The 14,895-nt window shown below is 41.3% G+C and overlaps 2 protein-coding genes and 1 long non-coding RNA gene across 3 annotated transcripts; 2 read left to right on the top strand and 1 right to left on the bottom strand.

Annotated features, from left to right (window-relative positions):
* Positions 1 to 670: 670 nt before the first annotated feature.
* Positions 671 to 4,587, bottom strand: LOC132522918 (uncharacterized). Its single transcript, XR_009541378.1, has 3 exons — positions 4,209 to 4,587; positions 3,297 to 3,364; positions 671 to 1,535 (listed from the first exon to the last, which is right to left on the bottom strand). It is a non-coding gene; the product is annotated as an uncharacterized LOC132522918 (long non-coding RNA).
* Positions 4,588 to 4,798: 211 nt separating this feature from the next.
* On the top strand, positions 4,799 to 5,311 carry LOC132522917 (interferon alpha-13-like). The gene has a single exon (XM_060153487.1). It carries the CDS (start codon positions 4,799 to 4,801, stop codon positions 5,309 to 5,311), a length of 513 nt encoding a protein of 170 aa, XP_060009470.1.
* Positions 5,312 to 9,942: 4,631 nt separating this feature from the next.
* LOC132523670 (interferon alpha-3-like) lies at positions 9,943 to 10,488 on the top strand. The gene has a single exon (XM_060155137.1). It carries the CDS (start codon positions 9,943 to 9,945, stop codon positions 10,486 to 10,488), a length of 546 nt encoding a protein of 181 aa, XP_060011120.1.
* Positions 10,489 to 14,895: the final 4,407 nt, after the last annotated feature.

The following is a 14,895-nucleotide window of genomic DNA, read 5'->3' as shown; positions in this document are numbered from 1 at the left end:
CTCTCAAGAACCTGTACTTTCCCTGTCACAGCATTAGCATTCCTTTCATTGAACACCTAGTTACCCATATCCCCACCAGACTGCAAGCTCTGTGACAGCAGGCAATGTGTCTACTATTTTCATTGCACCTGGCACCCACCACAGTGCCAACAATACAAGGGATAGTCACACTTCTTTGTTGAAGTTTAAATTCCATGATTCTATAATGTATTTCACAGTTTTTTGATCATGCAACTGCTGAAACTGAATCAGCAACCATTAGACATGCTTTCTCCAAGAAAGAACAAGTAAAAGAGAATAGCTCCAGCTGCTATAACCTGTCATAATGCCTTGTGCATCTCCCTCATAACCTAGAAAGGGTTTCAAGAGAATTTTTTACTCTTTAAGGCCTGTCTTCTCTGACAGAGTGCTCCATTAAGAAAGTAATATCTTTGTTTTGTCTACCAATATATTAAAAAACACAAGTAAAATCCTGAAAGCAGAGATACTTCAAAATATTTTAAGAACCAATGAAATGAATAAAACGATTTATGTTCCTTTTGGATTTTAATGCAGATTAAAGGTTTAAGGACACTCTGATTTTCTTTAAGAGTATGAGTTAAACCTAACACTTAAAATATACCTTTTGCACCCCCAAAGCAAATGAAAAGAAGACACAAGGCTGACCATATCATAATATGAAGAATAAATTTGGTAAATATAACAATCATCATAGAGAAATAAATTCTAATTATTACAAATTAAAAATAAATTTTCTCCCCATTCAAAAGTATTGTTCCACTTACTGTTGAAAAACAATGTCCTGAGAAGACTCGATGCATTTACAACTGAATCAGAAGAAAAGTCATTGAAGGGAGTGAATATGGACGCGCTAGAGGCCACCTCTAAGCAGAGACGACTCCATTGTAGAAGATTGGGTCCAGGTCTCCTTTTCCCACTCCTGGGTTCTCTGAGGTTGAACATACAGGGAAAGCACACTCTGATTTTCACGCCTTAACTTCCACTCTCATATTGTCCTGGGCACAGCAGCTGTGGACTTTCTTTTCAGATCGAGCCTGGTCCTTTGGAAGTTCTTCAAAGTCAGGCTGGAGTCCTCATTGCCCAGCAGGGTCTTTTCCTCTCCATCTCCTGCACCAAACTAGTCTCCACATCTGCCCACTGTTGATCAAGCCCACTGAGGAATTTCAGCTCTTTGTGCTGAAGACGATGGAGAAGTGCTGTATCGTCTCATGGAGAATGAGGCGGCCTGAGCGTTTGGGAACTGGCTGTCAGCCAGCTGGTGCTGATGGAACCTGAAAACCTTCTTGTCCTTCAGGCAGGAAAACAAAGAAGATTCTCCCTGTTAGGGGCAGGACTGTGAGGGTCTCCTGCTTTGGCAGGCTGTGGTTCTGGGCCAGGTGACAGCTAAGGGTGCAGACAGGGCTGGAGAACATCATCCTGGGTGTCCTCAGTGAGGAGGGTGGCAGGCCCCGGTGAGCCTGGTGATGCAGGTGTCTGGCTGTGGGAGCCTGTATCCAGCTGCTGTGGGTACCTGCCTGCAAAGGAGATTCTTAAATAAGCCATTTATGGGCAACATAGAATGTCACAACTTCAATTCTTTTATTACACTGGAAATTAAACACATTCCTGGAACATGAAAGAGTATCAATCCAATAGGATGTATTCATCTAAATGAGACCCAAGGTTGAAATAAAAACCTGAGTCTCAATATATCTCTTTTTCAGTTCTAATACGAATACTTAGAGGTTTGACCCTGTACTCTGTTTTGCCACTTCTTAAATTGCACCAAAATACAACTAGCCTCACCTCTCTGCATTCTCCTCTAAAGGGACTCATACATCAGATTTAAATTCTTCCACATTTCTTTACAGGACCATAGCTCACATTTTCTGAAAGTTTACAGATAATGGTGACAAAAAAATGAACAGCAAGGGTGAATTCATGCAGTTCTCTTCATTCCGTCACCAGAAATGTTCTGACTGCGTATATATGTGACAATGTGCTTGGCAATGTGGATTCCAGGAAAGTGAGGCAGGGATGGTGACTGCCCTCCAGGGAGCAGGGAGGACAGACTTTAGAGGCAGGATTAGGATGAAGGAAGCACCACGTGCTCAGTGCAGCTGAGGGCCAGTGCTCAGAGCTGATGAAGAGGAGGGCCTGGGAGCAGCAGAAGGCTCCACTCTGACAAAAATCTGGGGCTCCTGAATTTAAATGACATCAGATTTTCATTTCCTCTTTTAAAAAATGGAGACACCGTTAGTTGTGGTCACACAAGACATTGCCGAGATCAAATAAAATAAAGTTTGCAAAGTACAGGCTGAGAATTTGAACAGAGTGAATGATAGAAGGCTTTTGTATTAATATAACAAATGGTAACCTGTATAGTCCACCCTCAGCCCAGCCAAGAGAAGCTCTGACTACAGGTTCCTTAATACTCAGGGGTCTGCATGTTGAGGCCCCCAAATGCAAACTCTAGGAGAGGGATTGCCTGCAGGCCTGCGAAGGAGTAGAGACCTAGTCTCCACCCTTAGAGCAGTGCCCCGTACATTAAGGAGAGAAATCCTACGGCACCTGAGGCTCTTTGCAGCATCTAAGAAAGTGTTTTGACCTCCTCCCTACAAGAAAAAAAAAAAAAGCCTGCTCTGTGACTAGTATAAATGAGATAAATAGTCCTTTTCCTCACCTTATTTTGTTTCAGACCACCTCTGGTGTTAATTTTTAAGACACAGATTAAATTATACTTTAAAAACAAACACATAACCTCAGAGAAAAAGATCAGATTTGTGGTTACCATAGCCAAGGGGGTGTGAGTTGAGAAAATCAGATGAAGGCAGTCAAAAGGGTTTTTTCTTCCTTTAAAAAAAGACATTAAAATAATGTTGTAGAGACCAGGAAAATGGTAAGAAATATATATATGGGGGAGAGATGATGAGAATTAAAGCATTCCTAGATTTTCAGCCATGGAACAGCACAATACTCTAATTCAAAAGCTATTTCCTGGGTTAGCATTAGGGCAACGTTAAGCTAGTACTTCTCTTAAGCACGAATGGTAAGAAGGCACCAAATCTAAGTCATCAAGATAAAGGATGTTTTAATGCAACATTTTAAAATGAAAATTAATACCAAAATATGCACGAGGAACAAAATATAAAAATTTTAAGTAAAGAAATGAAGCTGACCTCCATTTGCATGGCCCTGACAGTCTTACAAAGTAAGCCTTCATGATGTAAATGAAATCTGGGCAAATTCCACTTAGTGTATAAAATTCCTACTAAAGAAAAATGAAAAAGTCTGACCTGCTAAACGTCCTCAATTGCTTGTACACACCAACTCTTCTTTCTAACCTTATAGTCAAGGTGAGGTCCTGGGAAAGACATTTCAGGAACATGAGTTAAAAATCAGTTAAGACTATCACGGGGTCATTAGAAATTGTCAAACATGGTAATTCCCTCAATTAAAAACGAGCAAAAAAGTAATCTTGACAATATTAATGAGTTGGCTTCCATTAAAGATAGAAAAGTAAAACTATATTAAATACTTGGGGCTTCGCCGGTGGCGCAGTGGTTAAGAATCCGCCTGCCAACTCAGGGGACACGGGTTCGAGCCCTGGTCTAGGAAGATCCCACATGCCGTGGAGCAACCAAGTCCATGTGCTGCTACTACTGAGCCTGTGCTCTGGAACCCGCGAGCCACGACCACTGAAGCCTGCGCACCTGGAGCCTGTGCTCCTCAACAAGAGAAGCCACCACAATGAGAAGCCTGCACACCGCAATGAAGACTGAACCCAGCCTAAAATAAATAAACCCAGCCTAAAATAAATAAACAAATAATTAATTATATTAAATACTTACTTTAGTATAAAGACAATATAGTTTAAATAAAGTTTAATAAAATGCTATATTTTAATATGAAAATATATTTTAATATTCTACGCTTAATATTGAAAATATTTTAACAAATTTATAAAAATATGAAACATTTAAAATATTTAATTTAAATATCATATGAATTAAGTTAAATATAAAATTAATTTTAAAATGTAAAAAAAGGCTGTGAATTTTTTTAATATTCCTACTTTTCAGATATTCAATACTTTCTCCCTCACTTTAACGCTGTATCCTTGAAAGACTCCATGAAGTCCCAGAGAATCTACAGGGGCGCTCAGCTCCCGCGTCCTCGGCCCCGGTGGTGGCCGCGCGCCGACTCACCCCTCAGGGCGTCCCCAACACCGTCCTGTCGTGCCATCGCCGCCGCCGCCTTCCCCTTTCTCTGGGCCTTCGCTGTCTCGCGCCAGAAACGAGCCCGAATCGGAAAAATCGGCTCCCCTTTCTCTGCGGCTGGGGATCGCTCTGATTCCCCACCTCAGACCGCTCAGAAAAAGGCTTCTTTCCCAAAAATTGCCTCGCTCAAGTTTCTGTGAGAAAATAAAGCGCAGAACTCAGGGGAAGCCTGAAAATGCAAAGTTCTTGTTCCCAGCCACACAAAAATGTCTCTGGCGAGGCCGCGACAAGGCTTCCTCTTCAACGCTCAGCACCGAGAAAACCAAGGTGTTTCGCGCACTATGCTGATTATTAAAGCAGCCTCAGGGACTACTTTTCGCCCTGTCTCTCGAGCTGCAGGAGACACTGCAGAAGGCAAACTTAATCGTCGGCGTTTCCCAAACAAACCCTGCGCCCTCTACCGGCCACCTAGGGAAGGACGCTGTCCACAGTTCCAGGGAAGGAAGCTTCCCACTCATTAATTGTTTGGCGGTGCCCACGCCTCTCCTGGCGGCCGTCTAGTGAATCACCCTTTCTTAATGGCCCAGATCTATTTGCTAGTGGCAGGAGTGCTGCTCTGCTCTATCCCTGCTTACTCTCTTGGCTGGAACTTGCCTAGAAGCCATAGCCAGGAAAACAAGGACGTCTTCCAACATTTGGAACAGTTGCAAAGGATCCCCTCTCAGTGGTGCCTAAAGGACAGAACCGACTTCAAATTTCCTTGGAAAAGAGAGAATATCACCCCAATCCAGGTGACTCAAGGCACCTGTCACCACCATCTGATGCTCCAGCAGATCTTCAACCTCTTCACCACGGAGGACAGCCGTGCTGCCTGGAACAACACCCTCCTCGATAAACTTCTCTCTAGCCTTCATCTGAGGCTGCACCGACTGGAACAGATGAAAAAAGACAATCTGGATTGTCGAGATTTGGGACGTGCTGCCCGGGAGTATTTCCATGGAATCCATGTCTATCTGAAGGCAAAGGAATACAGCCCCTGTGCCTGGGAGGTTGTCAGAGTGGAAATTAAAAGGTGCCTTTCCCTTATGTAAGAATCCTCAAAGAAATGTCAACAAATACAGAATATTTTTTATACTCGTGACACTTCTCATTCAATTACATTAGTGTTCAAGTCCAAAGCAATCTCGACTTGTGTTTCCTCACAGGCTGAAAAATGTCTGAAAAGAAAATCATGATTTTAAAAAAGGTTTTGACAGAACGCAATCTCTTTTCTTGTATAAATAATTTTATAACATAATTTAAAAGATTACTTTAAGTTTTGGGAGAGGTATTTCCTATTTTCAACACATGAAGTATAGAAAGGTTTTTTGGATAGTGTGGTGTTAAAGATATTTGTCGGTTAAGTTAATGCTGACTGCTGTAACGGGTAAAGAGAATGCTGTCAGGAATTTGATCATAATAGAATCTTATCTTTCCCTGGTATAAGAACACAAGGCAGGCATTCCTGATCAGATGGATGTTCTAAGTTGCTCTCCAAAGAGTGATTCGGGGACATGGGTACCCCCTGTTTTGTGGATTTTTCCATCATCAACAGGTGACTGCAAATTTTTCTGCAGTATTTGAGTCTATTCCACTCAGTGGGAAAGGGAAAACGTCCGGTGCATCACATGGGACGTTTTCAAGGGCCAGGACTATACAGGGCAAGAGCACTTCTGCTCACATTACATGGCCTGGATTTATTCTTGTGGAAATCTCACTGCAAGGAAGTTGGGAAATTATTGGATGATTAATAGACGAGGAGACAAGTTCAGTGCATAAGACCACTTTTCATCTTTACACTATTTGTCCTAATGAAGTTCTGGGTGGGGTGGAGGGGAACAACTAATGTTCTTGCTTGCACACACTTCATTAAAAAACAATCTGACCCACAGAGAAAGAGAAATATCATTTATATGTGGAATCTAAAAAAAATGATACAAATGAACTTAGTTACAATGCAGAAACGGACCCACAGACTAACAGAAGAAACTTATGGTTACCAGGGGGGAAGGGTGGGGGACGGATAGTTGGGGAGTTTGGGATTGACATGTACACACTGCTATATTTGGGATGGATGGCCAACAGGGACCTACTGTGTAGCACAGGGAACTCTGCTCAATATTATGTGGCAACCTAGATGGGAGGGGAGTTTGAGAAAGAATGGATGCATGAATGTGTGTGGCTGAATCACTTTGCTGTACACTTGAGGCTAGCACAGCATTGTTAATCAAATATACTCCCGTATAAAATAAAAAGTTAAAAAATATCTCATCCTCTAGTTCTGCCTTAAAAGAAAGAAAAGAGTCAAGTTTGAATATTTATTCTCAGACTCAGTGGTATTATGATTTCAGGTATATTTATTGTTCATTTGCTGAAATAAAGAAAATTTAAAAAAAGAAACAAACCCACAATCAGACCCAAATTCTTATTTCACAAGTTCAGCTTGGGGAAGATCACACGGATGTCACTCACAGTTCACAGCATCATAGACTGTTGGAAAGAAGCATTCAAATTGATGCCCAAAGGCATAGCCTACGAGGAAAATATCCACAAATGTAGACACAAGTTGTTTCCTTATTGCCTGAGGGAGACGAGAAAAGTATGATCAGGCAGCTCCTTGTAAGTACTTGAGGATGACTGAGGAAAAAATGGAGAGCGACACTTCCATTTGCGTCCAGGCCCATGATTCTCATCCTGATCTTCTAAATATTGAAAATACAAACTTGAAGAAGAAAATATTCCTGCAAATGATCTTTAAAAAAGTATCTCACACAATATTCCATTATCACTTCCCTTGTAGAACCATGAAGAATTTCCAAAGTCTCTGTAGATTATCATCCTCTCATACCATATCTATCTAATATATGTTGGTATTGTTCCTTCTCCTATTACTATCATCACTGGTCCCTTCATGAGTATGGATTGAGCTCCTGAAATGCTGGGACTGGACTAGCTGTCTAGGAAACGGGGTTGGGTAAGATGGTACCTCTTGCTTTAGGTATTTTACAGACTTCTGGGAGGTATTCTAAGGACACAATAGGTCAGGTCATGTCTTACTACTTGGGCTTCTTCAACAAAAGAGCATAGACTGGGTAGTTTGTAAAGAGCAGAAATGTATTGCTCACAGTTCTAGAGTCTGGAAATCCAAGATCTGGGTGTCTGCGTGGTCCAGTTCTGGTGAGAGGCTGCTTCAGGTCTCACACTGCAGAGTTCTCCTTGTATCATCATACAGCAGGAGAGGGAGGCATTTATCTCTGACCTCTTTGATAAGGGCACTAATTCCATCGTGAGGCCTCCATCTTCACACCCTAATCAAGTCCCAAAGGGCCCGCCACCTGATACCATCACTTTGGGGGTTTGGACTTCCAAATACGAATTTTGTGGGGACGAAAACATTCAGACCACAAAGAGCATTGAAGGCTACATGTCTTGGCATCCAGAAGAGAGAATATATTCATGTAAATAAAGAAGAATGAGCCATTTACCAGGCCAAAAGAGCAGACCGAGGACTCAGAATCCAAACTCTTGATTTCAAACCTGCAGTAATGCTTTAATTATTATGTGTCAAAATTTGGAAATCAAACTGAAATGGACCCCATCGTCCCTTGAAAGGGAATGAAGACACAGGATGAACATGATCATTCATCAGTCTTTGTGAGGAGTCTCCAAAGAATGTCAGTAAGAGTAACGTGGTTAATTGTCTGGTCGCTGTGACCTGTGTGAATCAGGGAGAATTTGAGTTCAGATACGTGGCTCTGTATGTGACATCAAGCTGGTTATTTTCTGTCATGACCTAGTAGAGGACAAATTAGCGACGAGGCCATCCTCCTGAGTTTAATAGAGTGCCGGGCAACGGCTGAAAATTGTGCTGCTCTTACAACTTGAATCCCCAGAGCCATAGGCACCTTAAAGGAAAGAGAATCCTAGTGGTTTTAGCAACAAACTCAGTAGGCATGAGTGATACCAGTAGGAGTAGAGTGGGAATACCAGCCACTGTCTATTATAATCCCAGCAAATACGACCGTGATAAAGGAAAATAGCTTGGTCATTCGTAACTGCCTTCCAGTGGGAGGAGACCATCTGAGAAATTGCTTTAGTTAAAAGTACCTGTTGCGTGATTACACTGGGCCTGGTGCCGAGGGTACCACAGAGAATACGACAGAGTCCAGTTGCTACAGAGCTGATTTGCCACAGATAGTCACATACCTATTATTTATTGAAAGATCGGTATTAGAGGGGGCTGAGGCCACAGAACATCCACTGCAAAATAAAAGAATTCATGATCAGAGTTGAAAGTGAATTCTTTCCATGATACCAATCAACATTTATCCAGTTCTCAATTAATTACAAAGATGGTTTTCTTTCGTTTGAAAAGAATAGGCTTGGATTGGAACCTCTGACAGTCCTTTGGGGAATCTGAAATTCAATGCAAAAATACAGAGAAAGATTCAAATCGATGATGATTCCTAAATCATCTGGGAGCAGATCGCTCCCACGGGTGCAAACAGTAGTTGTTAGGGGTGCGAACAAATCTTAGCTACTACAATGGTGGGTGGCACTCCAAAGCTCAACCCTATCCAGCAAAATCTCATTCCTTTGTATTCATTTTTCTCTTTGGGTTTTCTTGTGTATGAGATGAGAGGCATTGACATTGAGTGCATGGAAGATACACAATATGCAGGATCAGTGCTACAAGCCATGGTGGCTTGATGTTTCATTACAGGACTTTCTCTCCATCATATGATTGAACTCAAAGTCATAATGTGAGAGGTGCCCTCTGCTTACTTATGAGGTGTCCTTGTCTGTCTTGTGGATTTTGCTTATGTTTGAGCCTCAGTGTGATGTGGGCATCGGGAATTAAGCACAAATAGGTTGTATTTTATTATTTAATTCTAAACAAGTTATCTAGGAGATCAATAATTATGTCTAGTCCTAAAGAGAAAAAGTTGTTGACAATATCTAGAGGAATATCTAGCAGCTAGTGAAGTTAGAAATCATTTTATGATATGAATCAAAACTAAGAATTACTTAAAAATAAATGTTAAGAAAATCATTTAAATTTTCAATGGTTTTAGCAGTTTTGATAGATTTTTAAATATATCTATACATTGGTATTCTTATGAAGTATTTGTATAAATTTTTATTGAATATGTAATTTGATACATTCCTATTTATTAAGTAAATGTATTACATTAAAAGTCATTCTGCACACTTAACCAAAATGTTAAATTAATTGCAGTAGCTTTTACAGCTAATTTTTAGCCTAATTTTTTTTGTCATACTCACCCCTGCATCGAATAAAAAGAAAAAACTTTTCACTTTCTTTTTCTATTTATAAAGTAGAGGTATGCATGGAGTACATATTGATGTACCCAGTATATCTGTGTATCAAAATTTCATAGGGGGGCCATATGGAAAAAAATATCTAGAAAGGTTCTGTGGGCAGGAGAAGGGGAGGCAAGGATGAAAAACAGTGGTTGAGAAACACTGCCCTAACCTATCTGGAGAGTGCAAAATGAAAAGCAAAAACAGAAGTAGAAAGTAAGAGGGAACATTCAGAAAATGGAAACCAATTCGCTCCCATTTAAGACCCAGGCCTGAAGGAAGGTCTTCAGAGAACCTAGAGAGCAGGGTTCACAGAGTCCCCACCTCAGCCAGGCCGGCAGCATCTGCAGGGTCCCCGATGGCCCCAACCGTGTCCTTACTCCTGGCCCTGGTGCTGCTCAGCTGCCACTCCAACTGCTCTCTGGGCTGCGACCTGCCTCAGACCCACAGCCTGGTTAACACGAGGGCCCTGATGCTCCTGCGACAGATGAGGAGAATCTCCCCCTTCTCCTGCCTGAAGGACAGAAATGACTTTGGATTCCCCCAGGAGGCGTTTGGAGGCAACCAGTTCCAGAAGGCTCAAGCCATCGCTGTCGTCCATGAGATGATCCAGCAGACCTTCCAGCTCTTCAGCACAGAGGGCTCGGCTGCCGCTTGGGATGAGACCCTCCTGGACAAGTTCTGCACTGCACTTTATCAGCAGCTCACTGACCTGCAAGCCTGTGTGATGCAGGAGGCAGGGCTGGAAGGGACTCCCCTGCTGAAGGAGGACTCCATCCTGGCTGTGAGGAAATACTTCCACAGAATCACTGTCTATCTGCAAGAGAAGAAGTACAGCCCTTGTGCCTGGGAGATTGTCAGAGCAGAAGTCATGAGATCCTTCTCTTCATCAACGAACTTGTAAGAAAGACTCAGGAGGAAGGAATGACACACACCTGGTTCAACACCGAAATGATTCTCAGTGACTAACAAGACCACACTTCCACCTGTGCTGCCATGTCAAAGACTCTCATTTCTGCTCTCATCATGCCCTGAATTGAATCAATCTGTCACATGTTTTCAGGAATATTAAGCAACATCATTTTCAACTCTGCAGGCACTAATTCCTTACAGATGATTTATTTATCTATTTAAAAATTTATTTATTTAACTATTTATAAGATTTTAACTTATTTTTTGTTTGTATAATATTATGTGCACGTTTAAATTGTGGTTAAGAGAAAAAACACTTTCTTTGTATTTAGTCTATTTATTTTTTGCTTTGTGCATTAAGTAAATTTTCACCATAGAAAAATTTTTATATTTGTTTATTCTTAAAAAAGAAACACCGAACCTGAATGTGCAATCTGATTAAAGAATGGTGCAATTCATTTACATCATTATGTAAATGATATGATACACTAGTTAGAGTCATTATGATACTCTAGTTAGAAGTAAATATAAACATCGTCTAAGCCAGGTTGTATGTTGCCCTCAGGATATAGTGGTGACCATAATGAATGTCCTATGATTTTCTCCTCTGATTTTGTTAACCAGGTTATAATAGCCTTGTAAAGTGAATTGATCAAATTTCCATCTTTTCCATGTCCTATTAAAATAGGAACTAAACATGTTTTACTGAATAGTTTTATGACATAATTTCCCATTTTGCTCTCTCTTCAAGACACTTCAGTGAGGACCTATATTGATCTTTAAAGACTTTTGATAATGAATTTCTATTTCTTTTGGACAGCACACCATGCTGAAAAGAGTCTAAGAAGATCCTCATGCACTGGAGCTAAACTTGTCTAAAACAGTATCTAAGTTTTATCAAAATAAATTGTATTCTATTTCTTTTTTGAATTTTATTTTATTTATTTTTTATACAGCAGGTTCTTATTAGTTATCTATTTTATACGTATTAGTGTATATATGTCAATCCCAATCTGTATTCTATTTTGATTTTTATTTTTCTCCCTTTGTTTACATTGCCTAGGAATGTGCTCAGGAATATATGAGGTGCTTGAATTCTTGTCAGGAGAACTTATGAAATGAACCCTCAGCAAACAGTGCTGAGACAACCCCTTGCAATTTGATAGTCAGAAGCTCATCAAACCACATATTCCTAGCATAGCATTTATTCAGTCAACAATACTTAAATTCCTACCATGGGCTGGGCGCTGTGCTAATGACTGGGCATACGAAATTCAGACTTAAAAGTCTAATCTGCTGGAGGAGACAAAAATTAGCTATCAGTTACACAACAGAATGATAAGTGTTCTAATGGAAGCACTGTATTTGCAAGGCAAACGCATAGGCCTGGAGCCACATTGTAAAATGGAGAGACATTATCAAAGAATGGGTACTCTAGGACTGATAGATGGATATAGAAAGACACTTAAAGAACTGGACAATGAGAAAAGGGCCAGAGACACTGTGCAGGCCATTTGGAAGCAAGAGCTAAATCAAAGGGTTGACAAAATTGGACATTTTTAGAAAATAAGAAATAAAAAAGAAATAAGGGCTAGGAGCAAGACCAGGTTTTCCTCCCTACCAGGGATCTTGAAATGAGAGATGGGAAAGTTACACCAGGCCTTGAATGCTCCTGCTGAAACTTGGAGACCAGGATGCTATTGTTAAATTTCGTACCAGAGGGAGGGAGAACTGGGTCCAGTTTCCTTAACTGTTAAACTGAGATCATCATAAAACCACTTCATAAAACTGTGGTGAGGATTAATTGCTTTAATTTATGTAAGGTGCTCGGAATGGTACCAGGCAGTTACTAAGTGCTCCTTACTTATTAGCTCTTCTATTTGAACCTGGTTAGAAGATTAGTTCCTGATGTTCTGGGTCTGTGGTCAGGAAGATGAGGCAGTTCCAAGAGAGCTGTTCAGGAGGCATTTTAGTGCCAGGTCAACCACTGGACAAGGGAGAGGAGAAATAGCCATTCACTGGGATGACTGGGCCAAGTGCGTTGCAACAAATATCCCAGAGTTCCAGACAGAAGCATTCATACTTGGCTCACATGCCAGCTGTCTACAAGGACGCCCCTTCCTCCACTGGTTTCTTGCTTGAGTTTAGGAGCTAAAAGTTTTGAGTTTAAACTCAAGTTTATCCCTTGAGTTTAGGAGCTAAAAGTTTCCACCAGAATGACGCAGGCATCTTGCAGGCAGTCGGAGGAATCCTCTGCTCTGTGCACTCAACTCAGCCAAGAAGCTAGGTCAGAGGGGAATCCCAACCTCAATTCTCCAAATCCAGTTTGGCAACTTGCATTCAGTTTCCTTCACTTGTTGCGTCAAGTTCGTTGCTATTTTTGCATTCCCCGGTTCATTATGCAATCTCTGAAGATGAAAGAAAGCTAAAGTTACTTGTAAGTTTGGACTATGTAGACGGTTTTGCTTTCGCTCTTTCACTTTAAAGAAGATTCAGAAACTGCTTCAGAGACAGGAAACTCACACACAACACATACAGTAAGACGTGCCCACGTGTTAGCAGAGGGAAGGCAGCTGATGCTTGTTCAGCAGCTGCTGGAAATGTGTTGCCCATTTAATTCTCTTCTCAACCTTAGGCTGGCCTGGCTCAATCCGCTCCTGAGAGTGATTGTAAGAATTAAGTAAGTCCAGCTCAGAGAATGGCCTGGTATTTGAAGGGAAAAGTAAATCCAGGCTTGATGCAGATGGGGGCATGTTCAGAGAGGGCCAATCTGGAGTGTCCAGCAGCAGCGGGGTCCTGGCAGCAAACAGTGAGAGACACGGGATGGGCAGCTCCTGCGTGTTCCTGGGCCATGAACCTTTTGATGGGAGCATTCTGAGGGTGACGGGGGTGCAGAGTGTAGGATCCTCTGGTTGTGCACGTGCTGGGGGAGTTTGCTAGAACTAGGCAGGGCCCCGAGCCAAGTGGCCTAGTCCCAGCTGCATGCTGAAGTGACCAGGACAAAAACTGTGGAATGAGTCTAGTCAAAGGCCTGTGACAAGACATCCAGGGTGTGAGAAAGGGGAAGAGAGAAGAGGCTGAAACCAGTGGCACTTAGATCTTATCTGCATATTCAACTTCTTCACACCAGGTTGGAGGCCTGAAGGTGGAGGTCTGTGTGTCACCAGCTGTTGGCTGTGGATACAGGGAAGCCCCAGCCTGGGCAGAATCAGCCTTGGGTGCTGAGTGAGGGTGAGAGCGAGGCCGCAGGTGGAAGACTGGGAAGACAGACTCTTCCCTCAGGCTGGATACGGACTTCTCCATCGTGGTCCCTAAGTTTCACGGGAACTCTAGGCCGCGGAGCAAAATTTCTCCGGTGAAATTAGGACTCTTGGTGAGATTACCACTGATGAGTGTGGAGAGTATTGTTTTGGAACCAAGCTCTTCCTCCTCTCCTGTGTCCTCGTTACCTCCCAGCCTCAGCCTTTTTTAATGGACTTTACTACTCCAAATGTAATTTCACACCACGGTTGCTACCCAAGGTCAGGAAAAAGTGTCACATTTGTTATCCTGTGATTTGAATACAACAACCAATAAAGAAAAAGATTAATGTTATTGTAAACCCATAATACTCATCTTTAGTTAACCACCCAAATAGGTACTTGTAAACATTGTCAACGTCAGCAGTTTGCAAATGTTTTGGTCTCAAGACCCACTGATACTCTGAAAATTATTGAGACCTCAAAGAGATTGTATTTATGCAGGTTATATTCATTGGTATTTACCATGTTAGAAATTAAAACTGAGAATGCTTTAAATATTTATTCTTTTAAAAGTAACAAAAACCCATTATATCTTAACATAAAAACATACTTTTATGAAAAATAACTACAGTTTCCAAAATAAAAAAAAATTAACAAAAAAGTCTTAAAGTTTTGCAAATCTCTTGAACGCCTGGCTTAATAGAAGGCAGCTGGGTTCTCATATCTGCACTGCATTCAATCTGTTGTGATGCATCGCTCTGATTCAAGTCTTTGAAGGAAATCCAGTCTCACACAGACGTGCAGCTGGAAAATGGATGATCTTGAAGACCTCAGAAAGAGTATCTGGGAACCCCTGGGGTCCTCAGACCACACTTTGAGAGCCACTCATATACATTTATCATACCAGATTGAAAGAATACTTACTGCCCAGAGTGAGTTTGAATTTCTGTTCATCTTCTTCTTATTGTCCATTTCTGCTTATTTTCATTATAATTTAGACAAGTAAGAAGTATGGGAAAACATTATACTCTTGTGGTTGCTATTGTTCAGGATTATCAGCTAAATGATTTAGATAAGAGTAAGTATACGTGCACAGTTTTGATTGTTGTTTACTAACCTCTCTTATTATTAAGTATAACAATCATGCACAAAAGTGC

The sequence above is a fragment of the Lagenorhynchus albirostris genome, chromosome 7 (assembly GCF_949774975.1).
Source record: "Lagenorhynchus albirostris chromosome 7, mLagAlb1.1, whole genome shotgun sequence".
NCBI classification, from domain to species: domain Eukaryota; kingdom Metazoa; phylum Chordata; class Mammalia; order Artiodactyla; family Delphinidae; genus Lagenorhynchus; species Lagenorhynchus albirostris.
Note: the sequence above shows the minus strand (reverse complement) of the source record. Positions and strands in the feature narration are given on the sequence as shown.